The sequence below is a fragment of the Bombina bombina genome, chromosome 11 (genome assembly GCF_027579735.1).
Source record: "Bombina bombina isolate aBomBom1 chromosome 11, aBomBom1.pri, whole genome shotgun sequence".
Lineage (NCBI taxonomy): Eukaryota > Metazoa > Chordata > Amphibia > Anura > Bombinatoridae > Bombina > Bombina bombina.
The window spans coordinates 162,362,410-162,377,611 of record NC_069509.1 but is presented as its reverse complement, the minus strand read 5'-3'; the positions used below and the strand labels follow the sequence as shown (position 1 = coordinate 162,377,611).

The 15,202-nt window shown below is 41.1% G+C and overlaps 1 protein-coding gene across 2 annotated transcripts in view; it reads left to right on the top strand.

Moving 5' to 3' along the window:
• The window catches only part of SMG1 (SMG1 nonsense mediated mRNA decay associated PI3K related kinase), a 348,909-nt gene extending 334,026 nt beyond the window's left edge, over positions 1-14,883 (top strand). For both annotated transcript variants that reach the window (XM_053695253.1, XM_053695252.1), the window contains exons 62-63: positions 237-343; positions 12,457-14,883. In XM_053695253.1, coding sequence (XP_053551228.1) covers positions 237-343; positions 12,457-12,534 — 185 coding nt within the window. In that variant the 3' untranslated portion in view covers positions 12,535-14,883. The remainder of the gene's footprint in view (positions 1-236; positions 344-12,456) is intronic.
• Positions 14,884-15,202: the final 319 nt, after the last annotated feature.

Sequence of the window (15,202 nt, the reverse complement as noted above, 5' to 3'; positions counted from 1 at the left end):
TAAAATGCCAACACAACGCTTTTGGTATGGTTATAAAGAGAAACTGCATTTTCGGTTAGAAGGTCAAAAGTCTGCCTTGATTGTGCTGAGTGCAAGAAAGCAGTTGCCATGGATTTAAAAAATATTACAATTGAATCTTTGACCCTGTGCTTATGTATAAAAAAATAACTGCTTAAAACTTTTATTTTCTGGTTAATTTTTATTTACTCATATATGCGCAAACTATCTTTTGTCAGCTGTACAAGAGAGGAATTCATATGCTGTCAGTGTGTGGAAAAGAGTGAAAGCCAAACTGGAGGGACGAGATGTGGATCCTAACAGAAGAATGTCTGTTGCTGAGCAGGTAATTCTATTCAAACAGTCCACCAAATAACAGGACGGTGCACCCTACTCAAGATCACTGACAAGACCCCACATATCAACAAACAAATGGACACAAAGCTAAATAAATGTGAATGATTGAATATATTGTATCCACGTGCATGATTAAAGTGAAAGTAAATCCTAGCGTTTTACAAACGCTAGGATTTACTATTGAAACAAATAAAGGGCACTTTCATTCATGAAGTATAATATACTTCATGTAGAAAGCTCCTTTATTTGATTCAATCGATCGCCGCTCCTAGCTCCTACAGCCGAGCACGACTAAAAAAAATTTGGGCTAAGAGGTGACGTTTGTTTTCATCTCTTAGCGAATAGCAGTGCGGTAAATCCGGCTCCCATGGGCGCCAAGCCAGATTTACGCACGGCTATTGGCTAAGAGGTGAAAACGTCACCTCTTAGCCCAAAAATTTTTAGCCATGGGCTGCTGTAGCAGCTAAAAACGGCGATCGATTGAATCAAATAAAGGAGATTTCTACATGAAGTATCTTATACTTCATGAATGAAAGTGCCCTTTGTTTCAATAATAAATCCTAGCATTTGTAAAACGCTAGGATTTACTTTCACTTTAAGGGCGCAATCCCAAAATGTTGCTGTGTTTATGTTGATACAATAAATGGAATCCATTTCTATTTTTAATTCTCTTCAGTTCACAGATGTAATCATCATTTATTAGTACAAAATCTTTTTAGGCAAAATCACCTATAATTTAAAAAAAAAAAAAAAAGCTTGTGTGTGAGATAACATTCTTGTCTGTAGTCCTGTTGTAAATTGTTGATCACTGTGCAATTTTTCTTTTCTTTCCTAAGACATGGAGAGTCCACATCATTCCAATTACTAGTGGGATATTCAACTCCTGGCCAGCAGGAGGAGACAAAGAGCACCCCAGCAAAGCAGTTAACTGCAACTGTCTTACCCATAACCCCCAGGCATTCTCTTTGCCTCTGTCAATGGTGGTTGTGCGAATTTGGTGTCTGATGATTTGAATCCTTTTATGGGTACTTTTCCCTGCAAGCAAGGATTGGGGTCTAGCTGTGTCCATGTCAATCTCTCGAGTAAGAGTAGTGGTGGCTTTTAGCAGTTAAAAGGTGGCGAAGAAGTCTTTGCTTTACATTTTACACTTTGCTACCCCTTTGTGGAAAGCCAGAGTAGGTTCCTACAGGTCCATGACAGGGAGCGTAGTGCCTACCACACCTTGAGGATCAGCATCTTGAATGCAAAAGGATCTAAGGTAAGTGATTTTTCCTTTTAGATACAGGAGGGCTGCAGCACTTAAGAGGTTAATTCTCTTTTACAGATCCATTCTGAGACTTAATAATCCTTTTAATATAAGGATTCATATTGGGGACACAGTTTTTACTTTTGGCACTTAATCTGTATGGTGGAAATTGTGACTACAGGCTCAGGGATGTAAAGTTTATTAAAAGGATATGCTTATTTATTATCCTATTTATTCTTTTTTTCTCTATGGAAAGAGTGCATTTAGTCTGTATTTATCAGAGGCTGAATCTGTGTGTAAGCGCAATATGCATAGCACTATGCAGGGTGCATTTACACTGGAATTAAAATGGGGAAGCCGTTTTTTTCACGCATTTTCTGAAGTATTTTGCAGTTTTTATTGCTCACGTGACCCGTACTTCCGGTTTCGCGGAGCTGTAGAGATCGATAGCGATCTTTTTTCTTCTGTGCATACAGTTAAGTTTTTGGGGGTTTTTTGCAGTTTCTTATTAAAGTATAATACGGCAGCTTCTGTGAGGATTCAAGTATATCAGCAGTTTCTGTGGAGGAAGTCTAACCAAGGAGATTTTTTTTCCTCTTGCTAGTGGGATGTTTCCTTTTGGCCGGTAGGAGCCTCAGGTAATCTGAGGTGTTTTTTCTTTATCAATTCGACCTTATTGTTTTATTGTTGTCTTCCTCCTATTATATTTAGTTTTTTATTTGTTAAATAACTAGTGGGACTTGTATTCCATAGCATGGACTCTTAACAGGATCAGTCCATCTCTATGGATAAATGTTTATTATGCTTAAAGGCCCAAATTATTCTTCCAATGCAATTTTGTTCCTCTTGTTTAGCTAAAACTTTAAAGTTTAAAGATAAGTTACTCACTTATGAGCCAACTGTCTCTCAGGATAATGCTGTGCGCTACATGCCTCAGCTTTCTCCTCAAACGTCCCAAGCCTTAGTGGTTTCTCATACTGTGCCTTCTGTGTCCTCTCAACCACCTGGGGGTGTTTATTTACCTGGGTTTTCTCTTGTTAAGTGTAGTCAGTCCACGGGTCATCTATTACTTATGGAATATATCTCTTCCTAACAGGAAGCTGCAAGAGGATCACCCAAGCAGAGCTGCTATATAGCTCCTCCCCTCACATGTCATATTCAGTCATTCTCTTGCAGCCTAACTAAAGATAGGTCGCTGTGAGAGGTCTGTGGTGTTTTTTAACTTAGTTTATTTCTCGCCTCCCGCTCAGGAGGTGCGTGATTTCGTGGCGCCAAGTACATCAGGGAGGCCCTTACAAATCACTTTGCAAGACATGGCTACTGTTATGACAGAAGTATTATCTAAATTGCCAGAATTAAGAGGCAAGCGCGATAGCTCTGGGTTAAGGACAGAGCGCGCGGATGAGGTGAGAGCCATGTCAGATACTGCGTCACAGTTTGCAGAACATGAAGACGGAGAGCTTCATTCTGTGGGTGACGGATCTGATCCAGGGAGACTGGATTCAGAGATTTCTAATTTTAAATTTAAGCTTGAGAACCTCCGTATATTGCTAGGGGAGGTATTAGCGGCTCTGAATTATTGTAACACGGTTGCAATTCCAGAAAAATTATGTAGGTTGGATAGATACTATGCGGTACCGGTGTGTACTGACGTGTTTCCTATACCTAAAAGGCTTACAGAGATTATTAGCAAGGAGTGGGATAGACCTGGTGTGCCTTTTTCCCCTCCTCCCATATTTAGGAAAATGTTTCCTATAGACGCCACCACACGAGACTTATGGCAGACGGTCCCTAAGGTGGAGGGAGCAGTTTCTACTTTAGCTAAGCGTACCACTATCCCGGTGGAGGATAGTTGTGCTTTTTCAGATCCAATGGATAAGAAATTAGAGGGTTACCTTAAGAAGATGTTTGTTCAACAAGGTTTTATCTTACAGCCCCTTGCATGCATTGCGCCTGTCACTGCTGCGGCGGCATTCTGGTTTGAGTCTCTGGAAGAGGCCATTCGCACTGCTCCATTGGATGAAATTATGAACAAGCTTAAAGCACTTAAGCTAGCTAACGCATTTGTTTCTGATGCCGTTGTACATTTAACCAAACTTACGGCTAAGAACTCCGGATTCGCCATCCAAGCGCGCAGAGCGCTATGGCTTAAATCCTGGTCAGCTGACGTGACTTCTAAATCAAAATTGCTTAATATTCCTTTCAAAGGGCAGACCTTATTCGGGCTCGGCTTGAAAGAAATTATAGCTGACATTACGGGAGGTAAGAGCCATGCTCTACCTCAGGACAGGGCCAAATCAAAGGCCAAACAGTCTAATTTTCGTGCCTTTCGTAACTTCAAGGCAGGAGCAGCACCAACTTCCTCCGCTCCAAAACAGGAAGGAGCTGTTGCTCGTTACAGGCAGGGCTGGAAAGTTAACCAGTCCTGGAACAAGGGCAAGCAGGCCAAGAAACCTGCTGCTGCCCCTAAGACAGCATGAAGAGCGGGTCCCCTATCCGGAAACGGATCTAGTGGGGGGCAGACTTTCTCTCTTCGCCCAGGCTTGGGCAAGAGATGTCCAGGATCCCTGGGCATTGGAGATAATATCTCAGGGATATCTACTGGACTTCAAAACTTCTCCTCCACGAGGGAGATTTCATCTTTCAAGGTTATCAGCAAACCAAATAAAGAAAGAGGCGTTTCTACACTGTGTACAAGACCTCTTACTAATGGGGGTGATCCACCCAGTTCCGCGGACGGAACACGGGCAAGGATTCTATTCAAATCTATTTGTGGTTCCCAAGAAAGAGGGAACCTTCAGACCAATCTTGGACTTAAAAATCCTAAACAAATTCCTAAGAGTTCCATCATTCAAAATGGAAACTATTCGTACCATCCTTCCCATGATCCAAGAGGGTCAATACATGACCACAGTGGACTTAAAGGATGCCTACCTTCACATACCGATTCACAAGGATCATTATCGGTACCTAAGATTTGCCTTCCTAGACAGGCATTACCAGTTTGTAGCTCTTCCCTTCGGATTAGCTACGGATCCAAGAATCTTTACAAAAGTTCTGGGCTCACTTCTGGCGGTACTAAGACCGCGAGGCATAGCGGTGACTCCGTACCTAGACGACATTCTGATACAAGCGTCAAGTTTTCAAACTGCCAAGTCTCATACAGAGATAGTTCTGGCATTTCTGAGGTCGCATGGGTGGAAGGTGAACGTGGAAAAGAGTTCTCTATTACCACTTGCAAGGGTTCCCTTTCTAGGGACTCTTATAGATTCTGTAGAGATGAAAATTTACCTGACAGAGGCCTGGTTATCAAAGCTTCTAAATGCTTGCCGTGTCCTTCATTCCATTTCACACCCGTCAGTAGCTCAGTGCATGGAAGTAATCGGCTTAATGGTAGCGGCAATGGACATAGTACCATTTGCGCGCCTGCATCTCAGACCGCTGCAATTGTGCATGCTAAGTCAGTGGAACGGGGATTACTCAGATTTGTCCCCCCTACTAAATCTGGATCAAGAGACCAGAGATTCTCTTCTATGGTGGCTTTCTCGGCCACATCTGTCCAAGGGGATGACCTTTCGCAGGCCAGATTGGACGATTGTAACAACAGACGCCTGCCTTCTAGGCTGGGGAGCTGTCTGGAACTCCCTGAAGGCTCAGGGACTATGGACTCAGGAGGAGAAACTCCTCCCAATAAATATTCTGGAATTAAGAGCAATATTCAATGCTCTCCTAGCTTGGCCTCAGTTAGCAACTCTGAGGTTCATCAGATTTCAGTCGGACAACATCACGACTGTGGCTTACATCAACCATCAAGGGGGAACCAGAAGTTCCCTAGCGATGTTGGAAGTCTCAAAGATAATTCGCTGGGCAGAGTCTCACTCTTGCCACCTGTCAGCAATTTACATCCCAGGCGTGGAGAACTGGGAGGCGGATTTTCTAAGTCGCCAGACTTTTCATCCGGGGGAGTGGGAACTTCATCCGGAGGTTTTTGCTCAACTGATTCATCGTTGGGGCAAACCAGATCTGGATCTCATGGCGTCTCGCCAGAACGCCAAGCTTCCTTGTTACGGATCCAGGTCCAGGGACCCGGGAGCGGTGCTGATAGATGCTCTGACAGCCCCTTGGGTCTTCAACATGGCTTATGTGTTTCCACCATTTCCGATGCTTCCTCGTTTGATTGCCAAGAGCTTCGGTGATTCTGATAGCGCCTGCGTGGCCACGCAGGACCTGGTATGCAGACCTAGTGGACATGTCGTCCTGTCCACTGTGGTCTCTGCCTCTGAGACAGGACCTTCTAATTCAGGGTCCTTTCAACCATCCAAATCTAATTTCTCTGAGGCTGACTGCATGGAGATTGAACGCTTGATTCTATCAAAGCGTGGCTTCTCGGAGTCGGTTATTGATACCTTAATACAGGCTACGAAGCCTGTTACCAGAAAAATTTACAATAAGATATGGCGTAAATCTTTATATTGGTGCGAATCCAAGAGTTACTCATGGAGTAAGGTTAGGATTCCTAGGATATTGTCCTTTCTACAAGACGGTTTAGAAAAGGGCTTATCTGCTAGTTCGTTAAAGGGACAGATTTCTGCTCTGTCTATTCTTCTACACAAACGTCTGGCTGAAGTTCCAGACGTTCAGGCTTTTTGTCAGGCTTTAGCTAGGATTAAGCCTGTGTTTAAGACCGTTGCTCCGCCGTGGAGCTTAAACTTAGTTCTTAACGTTCTTCAAGGCATTCCATTTGAACCCCTTCATTCCATTGATATCAAGCTGTTATCCTGGAAGGTTCTGTTTTTGATGGCTATTTCCTCGGTTCGAAGAGTCTCTGAGTTATCTGCCTTACATTGTGATTCTCCTTATCTGATTTTTCATTCAGACAAGGTAGTTCTGCGTACTAAACCTGGGTTCTTACCTAAGGTAGTTACTAACAGGAATATCAATCAAGAGATTGTTGTTCCATCACTGTGTCCTAACCCTTCTTCAAAGAAGGAACGACTTTTGCATAATCTGGACGTAGTCCGTGCCCTGAAGTTCTATTTGCAGGCAACTAAAGATTTTTGTCAAACTTCTTCCCTGTTTGTCGTTTACTCTGGACAGAGAAGAGGTCAAAAGGCTTCGGCTACCTCTCTCTCTTTTTGGCTTCGTAGCATAATACGTTTAGCCTATGAGACTGCTGGACAGCAGCCTCCTGAAAGGATTACAGCTCATTCTACTAGAGCTGTGGCTTCCACCTGGGCCTTTAAAAATGAGGCCTCTGTTGAACAGATTTGCAAGGCTGCGACTTGGTCTTCACTTCACACTTTTTCAAAATTTTACAAATTTGACACTTTTGCTTCTTCGGAGGCTATTTTTGGGAGAAAGGTACTTCAGGCAGTGGTTCCTTCTGTTTAATGTTCCTGCCTTGTCCCTCCCTTCATCCGTGTACTTTAGCTTTGGTATTGGTATTCCATAAGTAATGGATGACCCGTGGACTGACTACACTTAACAAGAGAAAACATAATTTATGCTTACCTGATAAATTTATTTCTCTTGTAGTGTAGTCAGTCCACGGCCCGCCCTGTCTTTAAGGCAGACCTAAATTTTAATTAAACTCCAGTCACCACTGCACCCTATGGTTTCTCCTTTCTCGTCTGGTTTTGGTCGAATGACTGAATATGACATGAGGGGAGGAGCTATATAGCAGCTCTGCTTGGGTGATCCTCTTGCAGCTTCCTGTTAGGAAGAGATATATTCCATAAGTAATGGATGACCCGTGGACTGACTACACTACAAGAGAAATAAATTTATCAGGTAAGCATAAATTATGTTTTTTGCCGCTCAGATATCTTTTGCAGTAACGGCGACTTTGTCTGCTTTCCCTTCATTGGGTAAGCGTAAGAGAAAATCTAAACACTTGGCTGATACTAAGGTTTCTGATTCTAGGACTGCATTATCCACTCTTGCTCAGATGTCTGATGAGGAGAATGCTTCAGTATCTTCTGAAGGTGGGATCTCAGACTCTGACTCTTTAGTAGAAAAATCAACTGAGACTGAAGAGACTAATTTTAGATTTAAGCTTGAACACCGGTTACTTTTGAAGGAGGTTCTAGCTACCTTGGACGACTGAATCTTCGGTTACTGTCAACCCCAAGAAGTTCTCTAAACTTAATAGATATGACTCTACGTCTGAGGATTATTTTCCTGTTCCAGACAAGATGTCTGAAATTATAACTCAGGAATGGGATAAGCCAGGGGTTCCATTTACCCCTTCCACTGTTTTTAAAAATATATTTCCTGTTGCTGACTCTTTTCATGACTTATGCGCACAGTTCCTAAAGTTGATGGAGCTATCTATACTCTAGCTAGAAGAACTAGCATTCCCATAGAGGATAGTTGTTCATTTAAGGATCCAATGGATAAGAAGCTAGGGGCTTACTTAAAAAGGATGTACATCCATCAAGGATTACAATGGCATCCTGCGGCAAGTATTGCTACTGTGGCGGGAGCAGCATCTTCTTGGTGCGATTCCTTGTATTATCTAATATCAGAGGAATCTTCAATAGAGGAGATCCAAGATAGGATCAAAGCTCTTAAATTGGCTAATTCTTTTATCAGTGATGCTAACATGCAGTTATTTTGTCTGGGAGCTAAGATGTCTAGCTTCACGATTCTAGCCCACAGGGCTCTGTGGTTGAAATCCTGGTTGGCCGATGTCTCTTCTAAGGCCAAACTTTTGGCTTTACCTTACAAGGGAGTTTGATTGGGCCTGGTCTCGCAGAAATCATTTCAGAGATTACAGGTGGAAAGCGATCTTTCCTACCTCAGGACAAGAAAAATAGACCTAGAGGTCGTCACACCTCTAATTTTCGTTCCTTTCGTAACTTTAAGGGACAAAAGTCCTCCCCTTCATCTTCTAAACCAGATCAACCCAGATCTTCTTAGAACGCCAACCAACCCTGGTCCAAGAGAAAACAAAACAAGAAACCTGCTAACTCTAAATCAGCATGAAGATTCCGTCCCTGATTCCAGTATGGATCAGGTGGGGGACAGGCTTTATTTTTTGTCCCAGACCCTTGGGCAGTGGACATAGTATTCAAAGGATACAGAATAGGATTCAAGTTTTGCCCCCAAAGGGCAGATTCCTTCTTTCCAGACTATCCTCAAACCCAATAAAGGAGGCCTTCTTAAACTGTGTAAAGGACCTTTACTCTCTGGGAATTATTGTTGCTGTCCCTCTAAAAGAACAGGGTCTAGGATTCTATTCAAATTTTTTTGTAGTTCCAAAAAAAGGAAGGTACTTTTCGGCCAATTCTAGACCTCAAGTGTCTCAACAAATTCCTCAGGGTTCCGTCCTTTAAGATGGAAACTATTTGTTCCATTCTTCCTTTGGTACAGGAAGGACCCATACCTTCATGTTCCCATTCACAGGGAGCACCATCAGTATCTGGGGTTTGCCTTTCTGGACAAGCACTTCCAATTTGTTGCACTTCCATTTGGTCTGGCCACGGCTCCCAGAATATTCACAAAGGTTCTGGGGGCACTAATGGCTGTGATCAGATACCAGGGAATTGCTGTAGCGCCTTATCTAGACGACATCTTGGTTCAGGCGTTCTCTTTTCAACTAGCCCAATCTCATACAGAGATGCTGTTGTCTTTTCTACGTTCCCATGGGTGGAAGGTGAATTTGGAAAAAAGTTTTCATGTTCCATCTACCAAAGTGTGTTTCCTAGGAACTTTAATAGATTCCCTGTCCATGAAAATTTTCCTAACAGAGGTAAGAAAGGACAATATTCTTGCTTCCTGCCTCTCTCTCTAGTCTGCATTTCGTCTATCAGTGGCCCAATGCATGGATCTGATTGGTCTGATGGTGGCATCCATGGATATCATTCCTTTTGCTCGGTTCTATCTACAACCGTTGCAGCTTTGTATGCTCCGTCAATGGAACGGAGATCATTCGGATTGATCTCAGAGGATAAATCTGGACCCTCTAACGAGACACACTCCCATGGTGGGTGTCACAGGAACATCTGTCTCGGGGCACTTGCTTTCTGAGACCTTCCTGGGAAATTGTGACTACAGATGTCAGGCTGGGGAGCTGTTTGGTGCCCTCTAAAGGCTCAGGGCCTGTGGTCTCGGGAAGAGTTCTCTCTTCCCATAAACATTTTGGAGTTGAGAGCTATCGTTAATGCCCTATTAGCATGGCCTCAACTGTCATTGTCCTGGGCTATAAGATTTCAATCTGACATCACCTCAGTGGCTTACATCAATCACCAGGGAGGGACTCTGAGTCTGAGCCCACGATTGTCTCCTATCTGCAATCCACATTCCAGGAGTGGACAATTGGGAGGCAGATTTTTTGAGCAGACAGACTTTTCATCCCGGGGAGTGGACTCTCCACCTGGAAGTGTTTTCTCTGATAACCCTCAAGTTGCTCTCCTTCCACGAGTCATTGCTTGTATCAAACAGGAGAGAGCATCAGTGATTCTAATAGCTCCTGCATGGCTTCGCAGTATCTGGTTCGCGGATCTGGAAAGGATGTCATCTCTACTTCCTTGGAGGTTACCTCTGTGGAAAGACCTTCTACTTCAGTGTCCTTTTCTTCATCCAAACCTAGTTTCTCTGAAGCTGACTGCTTGGAGATTGAACGCCTAGTTCTGTCTAGACGTGGGTTTTCAGAAGCGGTCATTGACACTATAATTCAGGCTCGAAAACCGGTTACTCGCAAGATTTACCATAAGATATGGCTTTTCTTCAGGATGGACTTGGATAATGGTTTATCGGTCAGTTCTCTTAAGTGTCAGATTTCAGCGTTATCTATTCTTTTGCACAAACGACTGGCAGACCTACCAGATGTTCAACCTTTGTACAGGCCCTGGTTAGAATCAGGCCTGTGTTTAAACCTGTTGCTCCTCCATGGAGCCTTAATTTAGTTCTTAAAGTTCTACAGCAGGCTCCGTTTGAGCCTATGCATGTTGTTGACATAAAACTGTTATGGTGGAAAGTTTTGTTTCTTGTTGCCATTTCTTCCGCTCACAGAGTGTCTGAGCTTTCAGCTCTGCATTGTGATTCCCTCCCCCTACCTTATTTCTCATGCTGATAAGGTGGTCCTTTGTACTAAATTGGTGTTTCTTCCTAAGGTAGTATCGGATCGAAACATTAACCAGGAAATTGTTGTTTCTTCTCTTTGTCCTAATCCTCCTCATCAGAAGGAACGTCTTTTGCATAACTTGGATGTTGTGCTGGCTCTAAAAATGTACTTACGAGCTACTAAAAACTTTCGGCAATCTTCTGCCCTGTTGTTTTCTTTGGAAAGTGTAAGAGTCAGAAGGCCACTTCTACTTCTATGTCTCTCTGTTTGAGAAGTTTGATTTCTTTTGGCTTATGAGACTGCTGGACAGCAGCCTCCTGAGAGAATTACGGCTCATTCCACTAGGGCTGTATCCTCGTCTTGGGCTTTCAAAAATGAAGCTTCAGTGGAACAGATTTGCAAGGCGGCAACTTGGTCCCCTCTGCATACTTTTTCCAAATTCTACAAATTTGATACTTTTGCCTCGGCCGAGGCTTCTTTTGGGTTCTTCAAGCGGTGGTGCCTTCTGTTTAGGTCCTCCTGCCTTTTTCTCTCTCCCTCCCTGTGCATTCCGTGTCCTCTAGCTTGGGTATTGGTTCCCTCTAGTAATTGGAATGACGATGTGGACTCTCCATGTCTTAGAAAACGAAATTTATGCTTACCTGAACAATTTCTTTCCGGACATGGAGTCCACGAGACTGTCCTCTTTTAATTCTAATTCGGCTTCTTTTTTTTTCTGTGTAAACTTCAGGCACCTTTTTCACCCATGTGTTTCTTCCTTTTGCATTTCCTTCGGCTGAATGACTGGGGGTTATGGGTAAGGCAGTTACACTTAACAGCTTTGCTGGGGTTCTCTTTGCCTCCTGCTGGCCAGGAGTTGAATATCCCACTAGTAATTGGAATGACGTGGACGCTCCATGTCCGGAAAGAAAGAAATTTATCAGGTAAGCATAAATTCTGTTTTTATCAGCAGATCTGTTGACACTTTTTATAATGCCCAATTTTATTTTCATAGAAAAATAATTTTAGCAGTCTTCGTGAAAAATAGACAGTCTACTAAAGTTTGGCTTCTTTTGTTGTTGCTGTATATAAAGACTAGTGTGTCAGATACATCCCTGTTTAAAGGACCACTAACTATAGTAAAAAAGCATAATAGACAGACTATGTAAAAACACTTTGAATTTCACATTAGTAGATTTTTTTTGACAAATTTAAATGTTTTTTCTTTCCCACTGCATCATGTGACAGCTATCAGCCAATCACACGATGCATATACGTTTATTCTGTGAATCTTGCAAAAGCTCAGTAGGCGCTGGTGCGTTGAAACATGCATATAAAGATTGTGCATATCTAGATAGCTGTACATTGGTTGTTTTTCAATTGTGTGCTCTTTCAGAATCATGAAAGTTACATTTTTACTTTAGTTGTCCTTCAATGACGTTAGTACTTTAGGCTACAATTAGCAGCGCAGATGTATTTAAAAACAATGTATAAAATGAATTAATGTAGATATTTTATTGCATCACCATGTCCCCTAGATATTACTGAGCTTTCTCATTTGTCAACCTTATTTAAAGGGACATTGTAGTGTAAAAGTTATATGCTCTAATTCATTAAATAATGTCATTTTAGCACTACTGACCCTTCAAATGCCTTTAAAGATTTTGGAGGTTTTATGTAGCAGTAACTTTCTGATTAGTTTCTCTTTTATGTCGGTGTAAGCTATTTACTTTTTACCATTGCATATATGTATGTATACGTTTTTGTTTTCACAAAATGTGTAATTTAATTGTACTCTGTATTTAATTAGGTGGACTTTGTGATAAAGGAAGCAACAAATCTAGATAACCTGGCTCAGCTTTATGAAGGTTGGACAGCTTGGGTGTGAACAAGAAAACAGGAGACCTGCCTGGTTCAGCTAGATCAGACACCCAACAGAATCAGCAAAGCCTCAGGCATCCACAGCCGCTCCAAGTCCGGTGGTGATGCATACTGGGGCTTAATATGAGGAAACCTAGGAAAATCCCAGTGCAGTGGGACGGAACTCCCAAAGGAAAGCTGCACCCAGAGAAATGTTAAAACACCAATGGTCAGCAATCCCCAGGGGCACCGAGTACAACGCTCAATGGATAACACGATTGTCTTTCTGCTACAGAAGAACTGCCGCTGCATCAAGAGGGGTAGGTGCAGAAAGAAATTGATATCCTACAGACCAGAGAGTGATCCCGAACTCTCTTCCATGTGGCCCTGTCAACAATTGAGGAAATGCTAAACGCAGATGGAAAGGGGGAAAACTGGGGTCATCAAGGATTCGCAGTGAAGAGGTTTCAGATTTTTTGGGTTACACTTGTTGCTTGGCCGCACTGCTGGCTGAGTTGAGCAGTAGAGGCTAGGAGATAAACGCATGGCCTTTTTGATATCTGCTGAAAAAAGCAGCCAAAGAACAGAAAAACTACGTGGGATGGACTTCTGAGAAGAATAAGCCTTGTTCTCCATTCTTTTCTTCCCCTAAATTCTTGTAGTTTAGGAATACTTGTTTAATTTCAAATATTGTACGTCATATTGTAGTCAAGCTTGCAGCTTTGTTTCTGTTTGATAGTTGGTCATTAATCCGAGCACATTCAGAACCTTGGAGAGTAGTATTTTCCAGTTTATAAAAAATGCTTTTCTACTTGCCATTTTCTGTATCTCCGATCACTTAGTTTCTTAAAATAATCCCCAACTATTCATTTAAAGGTTATGGAGTTTAGCAGCTTTTAATTTCTTGTACTCATCTAAAGATGTGAATTGAAATTTTTTCCTAATCTGCTACATCTCAAGTCTCCATCTTTTTCTTTATTTTAATTTTTGTAATTAGAAACTGTAATCTTGACTATTTTTTTTGTTTTTGTTTTGTTCTTAAACCAACCTAGAATGACTTGTGGAGGTTTACAATGTGTCTGACCGTCAACAATAAAGTGATGTTCTGGTGGAGGTGTAGTGAAATGTTTAATTCACATTTGAATGTAAGATTTATCATTTTACACTTGTGGTTTTAATTCCTCCACTTAGAAAGTTTTAATAGTAAAAAAAAAAAAATTATATATATAAAATACAAACAGGACATGCGCCTTTTTCTTTTCTTTTTTTTCCCAGAATGTGAACAGCTTTGTGAATTATTCTTCCAATTAGTTCCAATTATTTTACCAGTGTTTTATGAAGTTTTTTGCATTTACAATGTGGTCCAGGTTTTTCTAAACTTAGTTTTGAACTAATTTTGTGCCTCTTGAATTTATTACACGTTACCTTCCTTTTTTTTTTTTTTTTTTTTTTTTTGCTCCTTATTTCTCCAAGTTTTGCAATAAGTTGCATACAGTAACTATAAAGCAATGTATTTTAGTAATTTCCAACAAAAAAAGAGTGAACTAAAAGCCTTTTTTTGCTTTTTAGTCAAAACCACTATAATACAGATGTTCTAAAATTCCTAAACAAGTAAATTGTTGAGCCAATTCAGCGAATGGTTTTAATGGGTCGTACATTGTAACTCTTTGCAATCACTAAATATGTAGTTATTTTGCACATATTTTCAGTAAACCTGTAATGGTGGTAATTTACAATAAGTAGGTGTATTGCTTCCTGGAAGTCAAATTAAAGCTTGCCCTAATTTTATTAACCTACAACCCAGTCTTGGGGTCATGAAGAGCACACATTCTGTCTGGTTAAGTAAATATTGATTCAACCAGCAATTCTTTGTACCAGCAACGTTTCAGTAAGAACGACTGAGTGCGCTTGTCATTAAACTAATTGTATTTATATATTTTTTTTCCAGTCACAAGTATTAATACATAGGCAAATCCAAAGTTCAGACAAATGTTAATATTTGCAGCAAGAGTATATTTTTAATTTATGTAAGAATGATCTTAATTACTCCAGTTGGCCAGCTAAGAGTATTTAAATACTGAGTTATGCATGCTGTCTTGTGTATCAGTAAACATCAGCAGACGTTTCTATTCGCATATGGTGATGATAGGACTTTATTAACTTAATGTGGAGGAATGACGCTCTTTGTCCTATTTTACAGATCGTATTTAAGATTCTTATGAGCTATAGAAACACTGCATAACAGCAGTTTCTTACAAGATTGTTAAAATGAATCCACTTCACAAAGGCACCTGTAATATTATATTGCTTTAAAATTCAAAGCTCTATGAAGATACAGATTCTAACTTGTTTAAATAAAATGTTCTTTATTTACTGATTTGTGTTTTTTTTCTGTAATATAATACAAAAACAAAGCCAAAAGTAACTTCTGCAATTGGATGCACATTTGACTGGCAGATGCTGTGACCAAATAAATTATAAATTTCCACATAAGCCGACTTCTAGTTGAATGAGTGGTTGGATTAATAACATAGTAATAGAAAATAATCTTAGTTAACTTTATAATGCTAGCAGACTCAATGGTAGGTCAAGACCTTAAAGGATAGAGCATACAATTTGAAACAACTTTCCAGTTTATCTCTATCTGATTTGTTCTCTTGGTGTATTATTTGTTGAATAGCATACCTAGGTAGGCT